The 22,651-nt window shown below is 47.6% G+C and overlaps 1 protein-coding gene across 1 annotated transcript in view; it reads left to right on the top strand.

Moving 5' to 3' along the window:
- The window catches only part of UPB1 (beta-ureidopropionase 1), a 76,692-nt gene extending 54,300 nt beyond the window's left edge, over positions 1-22,392 (top strand). Inside the window, exons 4-10 of the mRNA XM_036277244.1 lie at positions 5,997-6,091; positions 8,182-8,343; positions 12,289-12,458; positions 17,283-17,364; positions 18,321-18,363; positions 19,533-19,687; positions 21,527-22,392. Coding sequence (XP_036133137.1) covers positions 5,999-6,091; positions 8,182-8,343; positions 12,289-12,458; positions 17,283-17,364; positions 18,321-18,363; positions 19,533-19,687; positions 21,527-21,610 — 789 coding nt within the window. The 5' untranslated portion in view covers positions 5,997-5,998 and the 3' untranslated portion in view covers positions 21,611-22,392. The remainder of the gene's footprint in view (positions 1-5,996; positions 6,092-8,181; positions 8,344-12,288; positions 12,459-17,282; positions 17,365-18,320; positions 18,364-19,532; positions 19,688-21,526) is intronic.
- The last annotated feature ends 259 nt before the right edge of the window (positions 22,393-22,651 follow it).

Here is a 22,651-nt window from a genome sequence, read left to right as displayed (position 1 = left end):
AACCCTGGACTAAATCCCTAATTTTTTTTAATATATATATTTTTTCCTATTTACATCTCTGTCTTTTTTCTTACTTTTCTGGTAGATTTTATCTAATCTGTCATTCTGCCTTCTATTCAGTCTTTGGTTTCTGCTGTCATATTTTGAACTTATTAGAGTTCTTTTGGTCTGAAAGTTTCTGTTTTTATCACATCCTGTTTTTATTTTATAATTGCAATATCTTCTCTTATCTCTGAAGATATTAAGTAATATATTTTTCCTTCCTACATACTCCAACTGGAGCATACTCTGACTCTCTAACCACTTGATTGATTATATTTTAAGAATTGAGGTTAAAAAGCTGATTGTAATCTCTGAGTTTGTGGGAAGGGTCTCTCCACTGAGTTTCATGATAGGGTGACCCAGTTTAGCTATTTGTTATGTAATCCCCCATGGTACTGTCTTTAGGTCATTTTTTTCAGACTGGTCAGATGCTCCAGAGAAGATTTTTCTAATCTCCTGCCAAGAAAAGAAAGAGAACAGGGATCCAGAATGCTGATGTTTACTTAATCCCTCTGTTTTGGACACTACTTGCCTTTATCTGTCCTGGTTTCCCCAAGGCCAGAGACCCTCTGTTTAACTGTCTCTGGAGAATGAGCCTGTAGCCTTCTGCTGGGGTGGGAGAGGCACACCTCAGCCTCTTATAGTAGAGAAAGGATCTGGGTGTCTAACTGCTCCTTAAACAGACTTTCATCCTGTCCTTCTTGTTTGTCACCCCTTCCTACTTCCCTGCCTTCAGAGCTACATGGCACCTCTGGCTCCTGAGCTTTCGAGGGGTCTGTGGTGAAGAGGAGGGTACTCCCATGCCTCCTCCACTGCTGGGGGAACAGGGAGCTCGGTTTTCCCAGACCTCTAAGATGTTAACATGCATCCCTGGCTCTGCAGCCTCCAATGTGCTGCTGCTGTTGTCCCAGTCAGTGCCCCATCCTTGATGCTTTTCACCTTCACATAAAACCCCTTTATTGACAGTAGCTGGTGTTTCAGGAAAGAGCAAAGATGTGAGTCCAGTCCGCCATCTGTACCCAGAAGTTTATCTCATTTTTCACACCTCTTGTTATACATCACTTTTGATTTGTCTGCCTTTTCCATTACACCGTAAGCTCCATGAGGCCAGTCTGGGGGGTGGTCGTTCATTTTCCCTATCCCAATTTTTTTTTATCCTCACCCGAGGACCTTTTTGTTTTTTTGCATTTATCTTCAGATAGAGTGGGAGGGAGAAAGGGAGGAAGAGAGAGAGAGAAACATAGATGTGAGAGAGACACATCAAGTGGCTGCCACCCACATGACCCCAACTGGAGCTGGGGACAAACTGCAACCGAGGTATGTGCCCTTAGTGGGAACCAAACCCGGCACTCTCTGATCCACGGGCTGATGCTCTAACTGCTGAGCCAAACTGGCGAGGGCCCATCCTAATTTTTTAAGATTAAAAACATTTAGTCTAGCAGGTGTGGCTCAGTGGTTGAGCATCGACCCATGCAGCAAAAGGTCACCAGTTCAATTCCTGGTCAGGGCACATGCCCCAGTTGTGGGCCAAATCCCTAGTGGGGAGCATGCAGGAGGCGGCCAATTGATGTTCTCTCTCATCAATGTTTCTGTCTGTCCCTCTCACTTTCTGTCTATCTAAAGTCAATAAAAGAAAAAAATTTTAAGAAAAAACATTTAATTGTGCCTTGGCAGTTTTGCTCAGCGGTTAGAGCATCAGCCCTCAGATTGAAGGGTCACAGATTCAATTCCAGTCAAGGGCATGTACCTGGGTTGCAGGTGCAATCCCTGGCCCCAGTTGGGGTTGTGCAGGAAGCAACCAATCGACGTGTCTCTCTCACATGGATGTTTCTCTATCTCTCTTTCCCTCCCCCCCTTTCACTCTATCTAAAAAAAATCAGTGGAAAAATATTCTTGGTGAGGATTAACAACAACAAATTTTAATGTTAAAATTATGTAACAATTTATGATAAAATCTATGTAACATAAAATTTATTACTTTAACCATTGGTAAGTAAACAATTCAGTGAAATTAAATACATTCACAGAGTTGTGTGACCATCACCACTATCTATACCCATAACTTTTTCATTGTCTACACCAAAACTCTGTACTCATTTAACAGTAACTCTCCCTCTTCCCTCGCCCCTGATAACCTCTAATCTAACGGTTCTCAACCTGTGGGTCGCAACCCCTTTGGGAGTTGAACGACCCTTTCACAGGGATCGCCTAAGACCATCGGAAAACACATATTTCCGATGGTCTTAGGAACCGAGACACCGCTCCTCTATCTGTCTCCAGGCGGGTCCGCCCACATGCAGATACGCCTACATACAACATGAAGAACTATATTATCCTCTCCCGAGGACATTTTTGATATTTTGTTCAGATAGAGTGAGAGGGAGAGAGAGAGAGAGAAACATCGACGTGAGAGCAACACATCGAGTGGTTGCCACCCACACGACCCAACCAGGGCTGGGGACAAACTGCAACCAAGGTATGTGCCCTTAGCGGAAACCGAACCCGGGTCTCTCCGGACCACAGGCCAACGCTCTAACCGCTGAGCCAAACCGGCCAGGGCTGAAGAACTATATTAAACGGTCGCGGCATTAGGAAGGTTGAGAACCACTGCTCTATTCTGTTTTCTCTCCCTATGAATTTACTACTCTAGGTACAACATATAAGTGGAATTATACAGTATTTGTCCTTTTGTGACTGGCTTAGTTCATTTAGCGTAATGTTTTCAAGGCCCATCCATGTTGTTTCATATGTCAGAATTTTTTTTAATCCTCACCCAAAGATATGTTTTTATTGATTTTTAGAGAGGGAAGGGGGGAGAGAGAGAGAGAGAAACATTGATGTGAGAGAAACATCAATCAGTTTCCTCCCATATGTGCCCCAACCAAGGATTGAACTTGAAACCTAAGTATGTGCCCTGACCAGGAATTGAACCCGCAGCCTTTTGGTTCATGGGTCGACGCTCCGACTAACTGAGATACCCAGCCAGGGCAGCTGCATATTTTATTGAATGATATACCACATTTTGTTTATTTATTTCCCCCACCCTGTTTTTTCTTTAGTAGCTTGAACAATCCCTGACATGACAGCCACTAAAAAATACTTATTGGATGGTTTAACCAACTTCTTCCCTTTGTTGGATCAGGAAAACTCCCACTCATTCATCAAGGCCTAGCAAAGACACCCACTCTGTTGAGGGGCCCTGGGGACTTCCCTGCGCAGAGCGGGGCATTGTGTGGTGGCGTGCAGCCGCCAGCTGATAGTTCAGCTCCTCTGGCTGGGCTGGCAGCTCCTGAGGGCAGAGACAGGTTTAGGGTTACAGCCTGGCTCTGGGAATGTTGATTCAATGAACGGGGAACCCCCTTCCCCTCTAATATAAAACTGTAGTTGGGACTTGGCAACCAGCCTCCCCCAACCTCCATTTCACATCCCTCTTTTGAAAGTTTGTTTACATTACAGTGGTTGTGTAAACAGGACAAGGAGCCATTAAAATGGAGAAAATGGAAATGGAGAAGTTTGGAGAGTTTATCAATCTGAAATGAAATTGGAAAGGGAGGTTTTATTCTCTTGGGGCATTTGAGTCTCTCCTAATGCTCTGAAAGCTGAGAATGAATGGTCATTAAGGATGTATTTGTTATCAACAGCTTTTTTGTTGGCTTCCTTAAGGCAGTTTATCTCTCTTCGCTGAAGAGAAGCCCGTGGAGTCTTGAGCCTGGTGCCAAGTCCCCCTGGGCTGTTGCTGGCAGAGCATGGTGCCCACTTAGGTACCTCCATGGGCCACTACCCCTGGCGGTTGAGGTGGTCGTAGTGCCATTGTGGCCTCTTCACACTGACACCATCTTCCTGGGTGGTGGGACTGGAAGGAATTGTGAGATTAATGATTCTCTTCTTTCTCTGTGAAGTGAGGAGACTAACACCTACTTTGCAGGAGTATCTGGGATGAGCTGCCTATTATTAGGCATGGCACTGTGCTGGGCACATGGCCTGTGTTTGGGAAAGGTTGACTACAGTTATTATCCCCAAACAGGTTGCAACCAATCAACGCACAGGCCAGTCACAGCATATAGCTTCCAGTAAACTTCCCCACAGGAGGCCAGCAAGCACCCCAAAACTTTTTTCATCTCCCTGAAAGAAATGAACTTGGGTTCTTAGGAGGGGGAAGATCGAAAGACTGTACGGAATTGGTCCAAACAAAGAATTTAATTCTTCAAGAAGAAAAAGATAAACAGCTTGGTAGGAAATGGGCAAAGGGTATGAACAAGGTGGCCTAGAGGACAAATCCAGAAGGCCAGTGACCACATGGATGTTCACACCATTGGACTAGAATAGACCCAGAAACCTCCTGGTGCATGGGATGATGCCCACCAACGGAGCCACAGTGGCCAGGGCTTCTAGGAGCCTTGACTGTGCTCTTACCAACCTGCAGATTGGCCAGCAGCTTGGGATCTGCTGGTTGGGAAGAGTTTGGGGACATACCTTTTACAAAAGTTTATAAATATACATATATGTGGCAAAATATACACATACACATACATAATGTAGTGGTGAAATAGACATAACATTTACTATTTTAGCTATTTTAAGTGTACAGTTCTGTGGCATTATGTATGTTTCCACTGTTGTGCAACCATCACCATCATCTGTCTTCAGAACTTCTTCATCTTCCCAAACTGACACGATGTCCCCCATTAAAGCACAATTCCCATTCACCCCTCCCTCTAATCCCTGGCATCCAGTATTCTACTTTCTGTCTCTGTGAGTTTGCCTATTCTAGGGACCTCCTATAATACGTGGAATCATATAACATTTGTCCTTTTGTGACTGTCTTCTTTCATTTAGTGTAATGTCCTCAAGGTTCATCCATGTTGTAACATGTGCTGGAATGTCCTGCCTTTTTTTTTTTTAATTTTTTTTTTACCCTCACCCGAGGACATTTTTTTCCATTTTTTGTTCAGATAGAGGGGGAGGGAGACAGAGGAAGAGAGAGAGAGAGAGAGAGAGAGAGAAACATCGACGTGAAAGGGACACATCGAGTGGCTGCCATCTGCATGACCAACCAGGGCCGGGGACAAACCGCAACCGAGGTACGCACCCTTAGCGGGAACCGAACCCGCGTGTCTCTGGACCGCAGGTCGATGCTCTAACTGCTGACCCAAACTGACCAGGGCTGTCCTGCCTTTTTAAGGTTCAATAATACTCTACTGTATGCCCCTGGCTAGGTAGCTCAGTTTATTAGAGCATCACTCTCATACACCAAGGTTTTGGACTCAATCCCCAGTCAAGGCATATACAAGAATCAACCAATGAATGCATAAATTAGTGGAACAACAAATCAATGTTTCTCTCTCTCCATTCCTCTCTTTCTAAAGTCAATAACAATTTTTTAAAATATATATCCTGTTGTACGTATGTTTATTCATCCATCAATGGACACTTGGGTTACTTCCATCTTTGAGCTCTTGTGTATAATGCTGCTATGAACATGGGTGTGCAAATATCTGTTCAAGTCTGTGCTGCAATCAATCATTTTTAAGACTCTAGGTAAGGCATTTCGCCTAGCTCCTTGTTTTGCTATGAATCCCAAAAGGTTAGGGTCTAGCCCTGGCCGATTTGGGTCAGCGGTTAGAGTGTCGGCCCGCAGACCAGAGAGTCCCGGGTTCGGTTCCCACTAAGGTCACGTACCTCGGTTGCAGTTTGTCCCCAGCCCAGGTTGGGGTCGTGTGGGTGGCAGCCACTCAATGTGTCTCTCTCACATTGATGTTTCTCTCTCTCTCTCTCTCTTTTCTCCCCTCTCTATCTGAAGATAAATGCAAAAATATCCTCGGGTGAGGATAAAAAAAAAGGTTAGGGTCTGTTCTTTTTCCACAGCCAGGGATGAGACTTGGATACCAGGCCGAGGACATCCTCTCAGAGGCCATGAGCGTTGCATATGATTCTGACCTCTCTTCTCTTCACAGCTATGCCCTTTGCTTTCTGTACAAGAGAGAAGCTTCCGTGGACAGAATTTGCTGAGTCAGCAGAGGACGGGCCCACCACCAGATTCTGTCAGAAGGTAGGAGGTTAACTGCTCCTCTGGCAGCAGCTGCCAGACATGTGCAGGTCACAGCGCGAGGCCACAGCTGCTGGGTGTGGCCCTCACCATGGCAAATGCACCTGCTTGGTGCTTGTTTTGCCAGATGAGATTAGATAAGACTATTTACTGCCCTTTTTTAGTGCACTTTCCCTTAAAATCATAGATTTTCAGAGCCAGAGGGGCCCTTAATGGCTTTTTCAGGTAAGGGAGCTTTAGCCAGGAAAGGGTGGCCTGGATGACCCCATAGTAGGTTCTGTATTGGCAAGTGGCAGAGCTGGGACTCGGGGACCAGGGATGAAGTGGATTTCTTGCCCAGAGCTCTGCTCCTCCACCTGCTGTTTGCCTGACTTATGTAAACTTCTCAGCATGGCCTGTCTTCATCAGCGTAGAAATTGGTTTTCGTTTTTCTTTATTAAAACCTCATAATACATGTTGTATGATCTCATTTTTATGAAATGTCCAGAATAAGCAAATGCATAGAGGCAGAAAGCAGATTAGTGGTTGCCAGGGGCTGGACAGGACCAGGGGGGAGTGACTGCTAATGGTTATGAGGTTTCCATTTGAGGTGATGAAAATGGTCTAAAATTAGATTGTGGTGATGGTTGCACACTCTGTGAATGTACTGGAGACCACGGAGTGGCATGTTTTAAAAGAATGAATTTTATACTATGCTTAATAAAACTGTTATCATAAAAACCCTTAACATTCAGAGAGGTTACAGATAGTAACTTATCCTTATTCTCACCTCAAACAAAAAAACTTTCATTTCTCCATTTTTCATTTCAGAGTTTATACATATTTTTAGGGGTTTTCTGAGTAGGACTGTAATCATGGTGATTCTGTCAATACTTATTTGTGACTTCCCACATCAGTGTTATCAGGCTTTTGTGGGGAAAGTCTCATCCACCAGGTTGTTGATTCTGTTCTATGAAAAGAGGGAGGGGGCTGGTTAGGAGGCAATAGTCAATGATACACCTGAACCAGGGATGGAGGAAGAGAAGAGGAAGAGTGGGAATGAGAAATGGTACCAGGGAACACCTGTCTGCATAGGGAGGGGCCTAGGGACTCATGGCCACTGTCTTAAGGCTCAGAGCCCCGTCTTCCACCCATGCCTTTCCCTCTCTCCTGTCATTAAGGCCAGAGGTAATGACAGGCTAGTTAGAGTTGAAGACAAATATCTGGCTAGGGCTGCTGTTCATCCTGCTGGTCAACAGGTCCTGATGCTCTTATTTGAGACAAATGAATTCAGTTTCAGAGAACTTTTATATATACATGAGAAGTATGATTCTTTTTCTTTTCTTTTTTTATCATATTAAAAAACACATAGCATAAAATTTGCCATCTTAATCATGTTTAAGTATACAGTTCAATATACACATTCACCATGTTGTAAAACAAATCTCCAGAACTTTTTCATTTTGTACACCTGAAACTTGATTCCCATTAAACAACTCCCCTCCACCCCAGCCGCTGGTATCAAAGGTTTCACTTTCTATTTCTGAGTTTGACGACTTTGGATACTGCACATATGTGGACTCATACAGTACATATTTGTCCTTTTGTGACTGGCTTATTTCACTTAGCATAACGTCCTCAAGGTTTATCCACATTGTAACACAGGTCAGTTTCCTTCCAATAATATTCCATCGTGGGAACATATCCATTCACCCACAGGTGGACATTTGGGTTGCTTCTACCTTTTGGCTATTATGAGTAATGCTGCTATGAACACAGTGGTGTACAGATACCTCTTCAAGACCCTACTTTTAGTTCTTTGGGTACATACCCAGAAGTGGCATTGCTGGATCATCTGATAATTCTGTTTTTAATTTTTGAGGACCTACCATACCATTTTCACAAGGGCTACACCATTTTGCATTCCTACCAGTAGTGCCCAAGGACAGTGATTATTCTTATTTCTCTGAGCTTGGCCATGAGGACAGCACTGGCATTTAGTCGTCCAAACAACAAGCGGTGGCTCTGAACCAAGACTGGTTATTTAGAATTCAATAAAAACCTATGGCAATTGATTCCAAAGCAGGACTGCGCTACATTTCTCATTTTTCCAGCTGGCAAAGAAGCATGACATGGTGGTGGTGTCCCCGATCCTGGAACGAGACGGAGAGCATGGGGACGTTTTGTGGAACACAGCTGTAGTGATCTCCAATTCGGGAAAGGTCCTGGGCAAGACCAGGAAAAACCACATCCCCAGAGTGGGTGATTTCAATGAGGTAAGCTGCCCCTCAGAGGCCAGCCCTGCTTGCTCACTTTTCCATGCACAGATTTCACTGGGTCTTTCTGTGGAGGGAGTTCTGTGTCGGGTCATGTCACATCAGGCGATGCTGGAACACAGTGGGGCTGCAGGGCTCAGGGGCCTCCCCACATAGCCCTGCATCACATGAGTGGATAGGATTTCAGGGGGGATGTTCCTCATTTTTCCCCCATTGACCCCCTCCACCCCACTCCTGCGCCCCTCCTGTCTTTCCCCACACTGTTGTCTGTGTCCATTGGTTATGCATATATGCATATAAGTTTTTTGGTTTATTTCTTCCCACCCCCAGCCCCCTTCCCTTTGAGGTTTATCAGTCTAGCAACCAATATGTACTTCATAGTCCCTTCACCTTTTTCACCCATTCCCCCAACCCCCCTCCCATCTGGCAACCAACAAAATGTTCTCTGTATCTATGAGAATGTTTCTGTTCATTTTGTTTGTAGATTCAATTGTCAGTAGATATGTATTCATTGCCATTTTGTTTGTTCGTATTTTTTATCTTTTTCTTTAAAAAGACCCCTCAACATTTCATATAATAATGGTTTGGTGGTGATGAACTCCTTTAACTTTTTCTTGTCTGGGAAAGTCTTTATATGGCCATCGATTCTAAATAACAGCTTTTCAGGATAGAGAAATCTTGGTAGTGGGTTCTTGCTTTTCATCAATCTGAATATTTCTTGCCACTCCCTTCTGGCCTGCAAAGTTTCTTTTGAGAAATCAGCTGATAGTCTTATGGGAACTCCCTTATAGGTAACTAACTGCTTTTCTCTTGCTGCTTTTAAGATTTTCTCTTTGTCTTGAACCTTTTGCATTTTGAAGATGATGTGTCTTGGTGTGGACCTCTTGGGGTTCATCTTATTTGGGACTCTCTGTGCTTTCTGGACTTGTATGTCTGTTTCCTTCACCAACTCAGGGAAGTTTTCTGCCGTTATTTTTTTTTTTTATCCTCACCTGAGGACATTTTTCCATTTTTTGTACAGATAGAGTGGGAGGGAGAGAGAGGAAGAGAGAGAGAGGGAAACATCGATGTGAAAGGAACACATTGAGTGGCTGCCACCCGCACGACCAACCAGGGCCGGGGACAAACTGCAACCGAGGTACGTGCCCTTAGCGGGAACCGAACCCAGGTCTCTCCGGACCACAGGCGGACGCTCTAACCGCTGAGCCAAACCGTCCAGGGCTCTGCCGTTATTTTTTCAAATAGGTTTTCGATTTCTTGTTCTCTTTCTTCTCCTTCTGGCACCCCCAAGATGCAAATGTTGGCATGCTTGAAATTGTCCAAGAGGCTCCTTACACTCTCCTCATTTTTTTGGATTCTTTTTTCTTTTTGCTGTTCTGATTGGGTGTTTTTTGCTTCCTTATATTCCAAATCGATGGTTTGCTTCTTGGCTTTACCTACTCTACTATTGAATCTGTGTAAATTATTTTTTATTTTAGTTAGTGCCTCCTTCATTTCTGACTGGTCCTTTTTTATGCCCTTGAGGCCCTCACTAAGTTCGCTGAGGTTCTCACTAAGTGCAATGGGCATCCTCATAAGCAGTGTTTTGAACTCAGCATCTGTTAGGTTGCTTATCTCCATTTCGCTTAGTTCTTTTCCTGGGGTTTTGTTCTGTTCTTTCATTTGGGACCTGTTTCTTTGTCTCCTCATTTTGGCTGCCTCCCTGTGTTTGTTTCTATGTATTACTTAACGAGAGGTATGGGGCTAGCTGAGACCAGATGCTGCTTGTTTGAAAGACTTTAGGAAAACCTGAAGCAGGATCCAAGACAGGCCAATCCTTTGGTTAAGCAACTGGCAACAGCTTGGGTGGGCCTGAAAGTTGGGTGGGGCAGGGCCTCAGGGAATCACCAGGGCGGGGCAACCAGTATGAGCCAGGTTGCTGGAGTCCCAGATATGGTGGCTGTCTGCTGCCTCAGGGAAGGGCTCACCAAAGGAACAAAGGCCTCTGACAGCATGTTTGTCCCAGAAAAAGCCCCCTCTCCAACCCTCGCTCCAGTGCCAAACAGCTCAGTTCTTCCCTGTATGTCTCTGGTGCCCCTCGAGGTTCCTCCCCTCTAAGCTTAGAGAGAGTGAGTCCGATAAGTCCATGTGCAGGCCCTTTAAGAGGAGCTTCCTGGGGCTGCAGCCATCTCAGCCTCCCTGAGCCTCAGTTCCCGCTGGTTTTTCCAGCCAGAAGTTATGGGGACTTTTCTTCCTGGCACTGGAACCCTGAATGGGGTGCCTGGTGTGGAGGGGGACCCCTCAGTCCTCAGGGAGGACCTTCCCAGCCGAGGTATCCTCCTGATTTTTATCCGCCACACTTGGATGTGGGACCAGCCCATCTGCCTCCACCCCTCCTACCAGTCTCGATGTGGCTGCTTCTTTAATTCCGTAGTTGTAGGACTTCCATTCAGCGTGATTTCAGGCGGTTTTGAATGATGGTTGTTCAGTAGTTTAGCTGTAACTTTGTTGTCGGTTTCTTATTTTTTAAATATTACCTGATTTGGCGTCCTGAAATTCTTCTTTGAAGTAAGTAGTATATAAATTAAACCAAAATAAATGATGCACGAATGTGAAGTAATTCCTGCGGCCCCTGTCAGGCTCTGAGCTCCTTGCCTTTCACAATCTAGTCCTGGTTTGGAGGGCAGGGTTTTGTCTGTGGCTCACATGGGATCTTAGTCAGCCATTTGCACGTGTTGGGTGACACTGGGTGAATGTGTGTGTCTGTGCACATGTGTCAGGTGGGGCTTCATGCCCATGATCAGGGTCTAAGTCAGGGGAGCTGTTTTGATTGGTTAATGCCGATTTGTGGGTTGGCAGGATAAAGTGGTGGACACTTGAGGGAAATGAACTCCACCTTGCTGCCTAAGGTAGGAAATCTGAACAGCTGTTCAGTGTGTGATGTCTCGCGTCCATCATTACCCTCCCTGATCGTAGGGGTCCAGCCACTCTCAGCTGGTGAGAGATGAGAAAGGATCCGCAGCGCTAGCCGAGGTTCCCCGGGGAGAAAGAAGAACACAGTGTTTCTCAGTAACAACTGGATGCGGGGCAGGAAGATGTGCCCCTTGCCTGTTTACCCTGGGATTAATCTTTAGCTCTCTGAAGATAGCGAAGGGCTTGTCTCAGCGCACTAGGATCTGCTTCGGTGCCCACCACATGTGCACATCCTGGTTGCTGCTTGACCCTGGTGAATTTTGAAATTCATGGGAGGAAGCAAAGTGCTCTGGGAACAGATCTTTTCTGGACCCCAACCTGCCCTCTACCCAACCCCAACAATGCCATCCACGAGAATGTCCCAGGGCCAGCAGCCCAAGGGAGCAAGGGGGAAGGGAGGGATGGCAGGACTGTTTGCCACCGGTCTGCCCTGTAGGGACCTCCTTATCCGGGCAGGATGCCAAGGGATTTTGTGGAGAAGAGCACTCTCAGGGTGCGAGTTCTTGTCACAGACTGGCCTTCATGAGGTGGCAAGTCACAGGCCCACTTGGGCTCCGGTGTTCCCCTGGCAGACGAGGGTTGCTCTCGATGAGTTTCTGGTCCCTTCAGCTCTAACATTCTTTATGGGAACATGTGACACCAAGCAGTCCTCAGCCTTTAGTTGTAGCATGACCAAAACCTAACCCAGGTTTATCCTCGAAACTGGGAAGTTGCTTTGGAGTTTTTTTGATGTGTCACAAAAGAATGTGGGTAAATGCATAAGCTGCGGTGATTTCCCCTTGGGCTGGCTTGTGGTTACTGTGTCTAAGGAGTCTCTGTGTTTTTGTCCTTTTGTTTGTTTTGGAGCATATTGGAACTTTGAACTTAAAGTAGAGTCACACCCAAGAGTGTCGCTTTTGGAGTCCTGGCGCTACTTCATTTTTCTCTGCCATGTCTAAGGAAAGGGAAATCTTATAGGTCAGAGGCGTCACTGTCCGGCCCTTTGTTTTCCAGTCCACGTACTACATGGAGGGAAATCTGGGCCACCCTGTGTTCCAGACACAGTTTGGAAGGATCGCAGTGAACATTTGCTACGGGCGGCACCACCCCCTCAACTGGCTCATGTACAGCGTCAATGGGGCAGAGATCATCTTCAACCCATCAGCCACCATCGGAACACTCAGGTTCCCGCACAGCTGGGATTTGGGAGGGTTCTTGGAGGTGGGCAGGCGCAACCATGAGGGTGTCTTAACAAATCTGAGCCCTGAGATTGTGTGTTGTATATTTAAGAGCTTTTCTGTGAAAAAAAAAAAAACTAAACACCAGAATGTCTGTTGCAATCACCCTAAAGAGCTGCTCTGCTGTGAAATACTGTTCTTTGCTGTGATTCTGACCCTGAGATGATGATAATCCCCCCACTCACCTCTATAATTGTCAGGATTCAAAAAAACTTCTGAAGAGCCAGAGCAGTAGGTCTGTGGCCAGCACAAGCTCCCCTGGCTGCCACAGCCACTGCGCTGGGGGACAAGAGCTGCGGATCCGCTCGCCTCTTGTCTGTATACAGCGGTCAGTGCACGGAGGGCAGACACTTGGACAAAAAGAGTGACTGAGGGAGTCAGAGCTGTGAGGGTCCTTAACAGTCCAGTCAAGTGGCTCTGAGACTTGTTTTTACCCAGCAGAGTGTTTTCTTCTTAACACACCTGGCACATGTTCAGGTATCAGCAGAATCCCAAAATAGGTCAAACTGTTCTGATCAAGGTAGTGGGGCTGGCTTTGGCAGCCTACAGCCCCCAGCTCCGGAGCAGGACCCCCAGGATCCTTCATTTAATAATGACAGGTGAGGCCTGGCCAGTTTGGCTCTGAGGTTAGAGTATTAGCCCACAGACCAAAGAGTTACGGGTTTGATCCCTGGCCCTGGTCGGAGTCCTGTGGGAGGCAGGCAGTCAATGTGTCTCTCTCACATCAATGTTTCTCTCTCTCTTTCTTCCTCCTTCCCTCCCTCCCACTCTATCTAAAAAAAATCAATGGAAAAATATCCTTGAGTGAGGGTTAAAAAATAAGTAAATAAACAACAACAGGTGAGCTGTGATGAGCAGTTTGACTACACTTCTGCTATCTCTCTCCCACAGCTAAGTGTTTTGGTGGTTTCCAGTTTTGCATCATTAACAAGTATCAGAGCTCTAGGGATTGTGTGGAAATATTTTTCTCTCCGGCTCACTTCCTCTAAAGCAGAATGCCTAAATCAGGAAGGCAGGCTTGCACTCTGTTGTCCTGGTTCCCAGTGCCCAGTAGAGTGAAGGCCGGTGTGTGTGTGTGTGTGTGGGGGGTGTCATTGCTTCCTCTGTGGGCACAGCCCGGGGCCTTCTGATGATTAGCTTTGCATTCCCAGCAGCCCACAATGTCACTCTTGTCCTCGTTCTACTAAATTTCAATCACATTTCTTCTAAATGCCAGAATGTGACATTTACTTTACCTTTTTTAAAAACAATTTTATTGATTTATTTGTGAGAGAGAGAGAAGCATTGATTTGTTGTTCCACTTATTTTTTTTTTTAATTTTATTTTTTTATTTTTTTTATCCTCACCCGAGGACATTTTTCCATTTTTTACTCAGATAGAGTGGGAAGGAGAGAGAGGAAGAGAGAGAAACATCAATGTGAAAGGGACACATCGAGTGGCCACCACCCACACGACCCAACCAGGGCCGGGGACAAACTGCAGCCAAGGTACATGCCCTTAGTGGGAACCAAACCCGGGTCTCTGTGGACCGCAGGCTGACGCTCTAACCGCTGAGCCAAACCGGCCAGGGCTGTTGTTCCACTTATTAATGCATTCTTTGGTTGCTTCTTATATGTGCCCTGACTGGAGATCGAACCTGCAACCTTGGGATATTGGGATGCTCTAGCCAACTGAGCTGCATGGGGCCTCCTTCTCAAGAGTGACATCCCTACAGCATTCTGATTTGCACAGCAGGTCCCTTCCAGAGGCAGAACCAAACCCTGTCTGCTACCACAGGTCTGCGCCTGGTCTGTGCACCTGAAGGTTTTGGGCACTGTTGGTCGGAGAAAGCACATCTTGGATCTCCCCTCAGAGAATCATCCCAGGACCTCATGGCAACTTAGCCACTAAGACAGCATCCATTGGCAATTGTGATGATATAGGGTGGTTACTGGTCCTCCAGCCACCTGACCTGAGAAGAACCTCCAGGCCACCCCCTCAAGCAGCTCCCTTCTGCCGGCCATGTGTAAGGCATTCAGCAAGCTCCATCTCCATGCAGGGCCCTAGAAGAACCTGAAGCGGGCACCCTGAGCATCTGGGCTGGCTCTCAGGCTAGGGAAGGCAAAGCTACGGCCTCAGACTCAGAAGGCCAACTCCTTGACCCCACTCCCTATTATTAGCCTAAATTAAGCAAACAGAAACACTTCGATGTAATATGCATGCAGCTGCTTATGTCCTCAGCAGCCTATTAGGCTTATTAAAGTGATCAATTTTCCCTCCTCAGCCAGTAGTCATCTAACTCGTACCTTTCAAGGGTGTCATGAAACTGGTAGTTAAAACACTACCAGGTCTTTTAGAAAGCAATATGTTTCATGGGCTACTAAATTGTTCACACCCTTGCCCTGGCCAGTTTGGCTCAGAGGTTGGAGTGTTGGCCAGCAGACCAAAGAGTTGCAGGTTCGATTCTGGTCAAGGGCACAAACCTTGGTTGCAGTTTGGTCCCCAGCCTGGTCGGGCTTGTATGGGGAGCAACCAGTTGATGTGTCTCTCTCTCAATGTTTCTCTCTCTCTCTCCCTCCCTTCTACCCACTCTGTCTGAAGATAAATGGAAAAGTATTCTTGGGTGAGGACTTAAAAAAAATAAAAATAAAATGTTCACACCATTTGACCAGATAATTTATACTCCTAGAACTTTACTTGAGGAAGTGTCTAAAGGAGGAGGAAAAGATTTCTGGATTTCTGGCAGCTGTTTATAATAAGAGGAAAGCTAGAAGGGAGAGAAATGTCAGGGTTAGGTAAGTTTCAGCCCATCTCGTCCACGGGTTATTGTACAGTTGCTAAAAAGAGTCCTTATGAAGATAATGCAGCATCAGGACAAAAGCACATGAGCAAAATATGATGTCTCCAGGCTGTGATCAGAACTCTGTAAATATTTGTTTGCCAAGGATGATCATGAAGTGTGGAAAAATTGCAACAGATGTTTTATTAGAATGTAGGATTCTGAGCGATTTTCTTAAAATGATAAAGGTTATTTGTAGAGTTGATGGTGAGTGTTTTTAAGTACAATGCTGGGCAAATTCCTGCCAGGTGCACACAAACATTCGCTCCCAGCTTCTGGAACCACCTATCCCCATCTCTCCCCACCCCACATGCTATGGGTTAGCAGGGTGTCCTCCTCTTTTGGGGTCACAGAGTTCTCAGCACACAGTAGAGTTGAAGTGCTTTTTGATGGACTGAGCCATCCTGACAGTTACTCGCAGCCCGTGTGGTTGAAGACACTTGCCATGCATGTGTGTTCATCAGAAAGCCCCTGCCCATCCCCTCGCTGCATTGTCTCCCCCTTCGGATTATTTTTAGGAGTTTGTGTAGCCCCACTGGGAATATGGCAGATGCCCTCTCTGTCCCCATTGGGCTCTCTGTGATTCCTGCACGTGCTGGACTCTCAAGAACCTCCAGCTTCCTGTCCCTCACTTGCTTGGAGAGCCTGAGTTTGTTGCCAGCTGTGGGTTTGAGTCCTACGCAGCACATCCTCCCTGGAGAATTGCAAGGAAGATGTTTTATGGCACTCGCCCTGCAACTGTCTATTTAATTCCTGAAAATGTCATTTAATGGTGTGTTTCTGTAAAAATCCTTTCTTAAAAGTTTTGTCAGCTTGGCTTAGCAGCTGGGGAAAAAAAGCAGCAAAATGAGTCCCCTCAATCAAGCCTGTGATTTTTTTCCCAGACTCGTGAATCCTCCTGAGAATTAGGCTTGTGACAAGCATCCACCCCCTCCACCTACTCCCTGGTTTAAACCAGGTGCATGCTGACAAGAAGGAAGATTCCAGGGCATTTTGCTCCCAGTCACTTAGTATTTCCAAGTGGGCATATGCCTGTCAATCCCAAACCTCAATGATGTTGTTCCTGAGACAAGAGATAATTAGTGACCAGAAGGCCCACTGAATTCCATGGCATGTTTTAGGTGGTGGTTTAGAGAAGGACAAGGTCTCCGGTGGGGCCATGTCCTCCCCTGTGCAGGCGCTGGAATGGGAAAGCACACAGCTCAGCTGTGCCTGGTGGTTGCCTCATTCCTGGGCCTCTGATAGAACCAGGGAGTTCCTGTTTAAACGCAGGGTTCAGAAGAGGAAACCAGAAAAGCACTGGGAAATGGGACCAGCTTAGGGGAGGTGATACCTACTACAGAATCTACCCCTTCCCCATTGCCTATCCTTCAGGTTTCTCTGTTGTCTTGGCCTGGAATCGCTCCCTGTGGACACTGCCTTGAAAGGCAATGCAGCAGGGTAGGCTTGGGGAAGGCAGGTAGAGTCTGCACAGGGCCATGCATGAGGCCCAGCTCCTTTCTGACATTTTCCAGGTGAGGTTCTGCCCAGCCTGGAAAGTGGGCTCTTCACCAACATGGGAGGAGGGAGGAGTGAGAAGTAACAGTTGTGGAATTCTTGCCACACAGCCCCTCTAGAAGCTTCACCTGCATGGTCATTCTGTCTTTACTGTCTGTCTCCCTTTGAGGGAGTTTCAGGAAAGGAAACTGAGGCCCAGGACAAGGATTTGATCTAGGAATGCTTCGGCCTGCAGCAGGCCTTCCCAAAAAGGCTCCTTGGGCTTGCTTATGGGACAAACTGAGGACAAACTGTCCTGCTTGTGAGTTAAGGTCTCCTACAGGCACAATGAGTGTCCCTGGCTGTCCCCACCAAAGGCCAGGAAGGCTGGCAGCTGGGCTTTGGCTCAGGGCCAAGCCTCTATCAAGTCACGCTGGGAAATGTGCAACCTGATTCCTCTCCCTCTTCTCTCACAGTGAGTCCATGTGGCCAATCGAGGCGAGGAACGCAGCCATTGCCAATCACTGCTTCACCTGCGCCATCAACCGCGTGGGTGAGGTAAGTCCCCAAGGCCTCAACTGGGTCATCCAGGTGTGATGAGGGGACAGAGCAATAAGCTGCTGTGAAACCTGCCTGCAAGAGGGGGCCCTGCGTCTCCAGACCAGTGAAGGCCACAGGAAAATGAGCTGCTGTCTGCTGGCCCTGGGGAGGACATGTCACACCTCTTCTCCCTGTTCCCTCTCCGTATGCCTGCCTCGAATCCTCGGGTTCCAGAAGGGGGAAACTGTCTTGGTCTGTTACTTTTACAGATATCACTATGTCTCCTCTATTTTTGTCTTAGCTGAAACCATTTTGAAAGGCTCTCACCCTATTACCACTAAGTATCTGGTTTCATATTTTGGCCCCATGCACTGACTGGTTCTGACTACCAAACACAGTGCATTTATTACATAATAGTATTCCTCATTCTTATCAGATGTCAGACTCAAATTGGAGCGTCTGATCAGTCTGAGATAACCAAGGTTTCTACACTTAATTGGTCTAATTTCTGGCGACATAAAGAAACTTGGTGTCTAAATAGCCTGTTTAATCCATCATAGCTTGAAGTGCAGTTTCCATTAGGCTTTGGGGGGAAATACTGAAAACAGTATGTGGCACCCCCTTGCCGCCTTCACAGACCCCAGGATGGGGTTTTATTACTCCAGCAGGCAAACCCGGCTGCCTTCACAGCCCTGAGAACTGCAGTGTCTCCCAGCAGATTATACTCTCCCCAAAGGCAAAATCCAGGTCTTTACCTTGCTCGTCAAATCCCCGCTGGCTGCCTGGCCTGCATTTTGTGCCCAATGCTGGAGACTCAGCAGGGATATTTAGTAAGTGCTTGTTGATTGCCCAATGAGGAGAGGCCAACCCATCTCACTTGAACTGTTTCTTAGCTAACTCTGCCTGGGCCTGACTGTGGTGAACGTAGTGATGGTGCCACCTATAGGTATCCCTCACCTCGGTTTATTTCACAGGAGTACTTCCCGAATGAGTTTACCTCTGGAGATGGGAAGAAAGGTATGTCCCCTGGATTTGCATGGTGGCTGCAGTTGAGGAGTGGGCCTATCTCCTTCTCAGCTGCCTCCTCTGGGCAGAATCAGCACATCTGGCGTGGGGTGGGGGATGGGGTGACTCCTCTCGGCTCTCGCCCACAGTGTGGGGGCCTGTCCGTGCGCCCGGTATGGGTAGGCAGTCCTGGGCTTGGGACCACTCATTCCCCAGATGGGGATGAAAGGGGGTTGGATTGGACTCCATCCTTTCCTCCGAATTGGCACGAAGATGGGCCGAGAAGATGTGGTGAAGCCCTTTGTGAGCTCCCTGAAAGGGTGCTTTGTCCTCCCTCCAGACTCACTTCCTCCTTTCCTCTGTCCTCGTCCATCCCCACCCTGAGCTGTACAGATGCCCAGATCACTGGCATGGATTGCCTTGGGATCCTAGAATCCACAGCTTGTTTTGAGCATTGCTTCTGCTAGGAATACCCTCCTCCTGGCCCCCTCTGTCTGGCCAGGAATGTGGCAGGGAGGGGCTGCTCCCCTCACTGAGGAGTCTGTGCTAGCTCAGGTTGTCCTCTGAGAAGCCAGAGGTGGCTGAGTAGGTTTGTTTCCCAGGAAAGGGTTCCAGATCACTCCACTTGAGGCCCCAGACCTCCAGAGTCTCCAATCCCAGTTACCTCCCTGCAGCTAGAGATATGGAAGAGGCAGACCCCTGCTAGGCCCTGCACTACACCTGTCTGCTCCTTCCAGGCCTGTGGGGTGGCTGTTAGCCCCACTTTACTGGGAGCGAGGGTACAGGGCACACAGCTGGCAAGGCAAGTGTAGGCAGAGCCTCCAGTTCACCGTGTGGGGCCACCATAGGAAGTGGGTCTCACAGGAAGCCCTACAGAGCCATATGACTCCTTTGGGCTGTGGGTGGCCAATGTTGGGAGCAAAAGGTCAACACCTCTACAAGGGGACCTTTAGAAATGTTCTCGGAGGCAGCGGTGAGGACTGTGGGTGACTTGCAGCAACTGGCTGGGCCTTCAGGGCTGAGGAGGGAGGCGGTCCCCCCGGCCTCAGCATTTGGCACAAGCTGGGGAGGGCGGTGTGGACCTTTGTCTTGGGTGTCCGTCGATGTGCCTGCCCCTCTGCAGTCTGCTGTGTGCCTGTAAAGCTCATGGTGTTTTCCTTTGCTCCCTTGTTCCTTCAAAGCTCACCAGGACTTCGGCTACTTTTATGGCTCCAGCTACGTGGCAGCCCCAGACAGCAGCCGCACTCCTGGGCTCTCCCGGAACCGGGATGGGTTGCTGGTTGCTGAGCTCAACCTCAACCTCTGCCGGCAGGTGAATGATGTCTGGAACTTCAAGGTGGGTCCCTGAGTCCCCTGCTGTCCCCCTGCTCCTCTGCTCAGACCCACATTCCCCTCTCAGGGCTGAGAACCGCAGCTGCTGGAGACAGCCCGCACTAGGCTCTGAACTGAGCAGAGGGCTGGGTCCTGCAGGTGTCGGCCTGCCCAGCCAGGGCTGGTGCGCAGGAGAGGACCCAGGCAGCAGGCCTCAGTAAATTCTCCTCTCATCTGATTTAGATTCTGGTGCCTCAAACAAATTAATCTCAATTTCATTTGTCCAGAGAATAGATTAGCTTCTCTGATCCTTTTTTCCTTTCCAGGCATTTGCACTTATCACAAGATGAATGTGTGAGTCTGGCTCTGCCTGGAGCCAGGCCCCGCAGTCTGGGCCTGGACAATAGAGGGAAATGGGTTACGCAGAGAAATGGACTCTGTGCCTGGCTTTGCCATTTTCTTGCTCAGTTGACTTAAGTAAGCCCCCCTCTGTTCCGGGACCTTAGTGCTTCCATCTGTAAAAGAGAGGCTTAACTTGAATGTCCCAAGCAGCTTTTTGCTGTTTTGGTTAATCCTCACCCGAGGATATTTTTCCATTGATTTTTAGATAGAGTGGAAGGAAAGGAAGGCAAGAAGGGAGAGAAAGAAAGGTAGATGTGAGAGAGACACATTGATTGGTTCCTTCCCACACGACCCCAACTGGGGCTGGGGATTGAACCCACAACCCAGGCATATGCCTTTGACCAGGAATCGAACTTGAGACCCTTCAGTCCAAGGGCCAATGCTCTAACTGCTGAGCCAAACCAGCCAGGGCCCAAGCAGCTTTTGAGACCTAATACCTGTGACACCAGGAATCATGAGAGGAGCATAGGTGCCCACCCTCCTGGAACAAGGCAGTGGCAGGCATGAACTGGGACCCCATAAAATATGGCATCTCGTGGACACACATAGAGATTGCTGTATTAGTGCCGGGCAGTATTTTCACCAACTCAGCATCCATTAATGAGCAAATCATACATGCAAATGAGTGGCACATTGTCATGACTGAATGACTTTGCCCAGCATGACTGGAATGATCCAGCCAGACAAGGGCTCCAGGCCCAGCTCCACGTTTACCTGAGCCTGGGTCCCTGGGCATTTCCCTGAGTCTCAGGTCCCCATCCAGACAAACAAGGCATTGCCCATGGGAAAGTCCCCTGGCCTGTCTCTCCTCTTCCTGGGAAGTTCAGATTGATGGAGGAATCTATGAAATTAGAAGTTGGAACCAGTAAACATAATGTTTTCTCATTAGTAACTTTTTGAAAGCAGACTTCCCAAGCTGTGGTGATGGGCATGAGCTCCTGTTGAGACTTTGGGAAGGAGGGAGGGAATGCTGGGTGTGAGTACTGTGGGTGGGCTTTCCAGTCCCACCCCAATCTCTCCAAGCTGCCACCTGTGTCCATGATGAGGTGCTTGTGGAGTGGACGGACCTCCAGCAAATCCCAGATGACTCTAGTCCTGGCTTGTGACTTGGGCTGTAGGCTGCTCCTCCGGATTCTGCAGGGCCACAGGACAGTCCTCCTTCCTGCCTCAGGGCAGGCCACACCTTCTAGATGAACAGATCAGAGTTCTTCCAGCAGGAGGGTCTGGGGTGTGTGGGTCACATTGGTATCCACGATCTTCACCACAGCCCTGGAATCAGTGCCGAGGGGTGAGAGGTCACATGGAGTTGTCTCTCTGTATTACAGTCTGAAATTGTCCTGCGGACCAGCCTTCCGGGCACATTTCTGTACCCTCACTGCCCTCTAGTGGCAGGATGTGTTGACAAGTAAATGAGGGCGTTTATAAAGCAGGAACCTCTAAAGTACACCCGTTTTGCTTTCAGATGACAGGCAGATATGAGATGTATGCACGGGAGCTCGCGGAAGCTGTCAAACCCAACTACAGCCCCAATATCGTGAAAGAGTAGCTGGCCTTCAGCCCTGCCCGCCATGGAGGGCACCTCTGCCCACAGCAGATCAGCAGGTGGACAGTTTTCCCTGATGATGTCTGATAATGTTGCTGTCCAGATTGATTTTTAAACACTCAGATGGTGAGGGCAGAATGAGGAGTGACTGCTCAGTGGGTACAAGGGTTCCTTGTGGGGTGATGAAAATGTTTGGGGACTACACAGAGGTGATGGTTACAAAATTGTAAATGTACTAAATGCCACTGAATTGTGTACTTTAAAATGGTTAATTTTATGTTACTTGACTTTCGCTTCCATTTAAGAAAACCCCAGGCACTGATTGTGAAAGTTGATTTGAAGTTAGGCTCCGGGGGTGCCCCAGTCCTGAAGTTCCATTTAGACTGTCAGCAACCGTGGGATAACCGTAGGAGTGTGTGCCAGTCGGAGAGGGTGAGGCAGACTCACTGGGTGGCCATGGGCAGGTTGAAGGATGTGTCAACTTGGTTAGGCTGCATTCTCCAGTTATTCAATCAGACATCAATCTGGGTGTTGCTGGGAAGGTATTTTGTAGATGTGATTAAAGTTAACTAAGCAAGTGAGATTATCCTGGATAATCCTGGTAGGCCTAATCCAATCAGCCAAAAGGCCCTATGAACAGAGCTGAGGCTTCCCCAAGGAGAAAATTCGGCCTGTGGACAGCAGCTTCGGCCTGTGCCTGAGAGTTCCAGAGTATGCCCTTCCTGGCAGCCTGCTCTACAGATTTCAGACTTGTCTATCCAGCCTCCATAATCATTGAAGTCACTTCCTTGCAATAAATCTCTTAATATATATTCTACTGTTTCTGCTTCTCTGGTTCTCCTGACTGATAGAGATTCCGGTATTGGAAGTGGTATCAGAACTAATAAATGAATTCTGCAAAGCAGCAGGATACAGAGTCAACACACAAAAGTCAGTTGCTTTTCTATACACTAACAATATACTATCAGCAAAGGAAGTTAAGAAAATTTAATTTACAATACCATCAGAATGAATAAGATACTTAGGAGTTAACTAAGGAAGTAA

Source organism: Molossus molossus, unplaced genomic scaffold (genome assembly GCF_014108415.1).
Source record: "Molossus molossus isolate mMolMol1 unplaced genomic scaffold, mMolMol1.p scaffold_m16_p_22, whole genome shotgun sequence".
In the NCBI taxonomy this organism is placed as follows: Eukaryota; Metazoa; Chordata; class Mammalia; order Chiroptera; family Molossidae; genus Molossus; species Molossus molossus.
The sequence above is the reverse complement of the archived record's forward strand: the minus strand, read 5'-3'. Positions and strand labels throughout refer to the sequence as shown.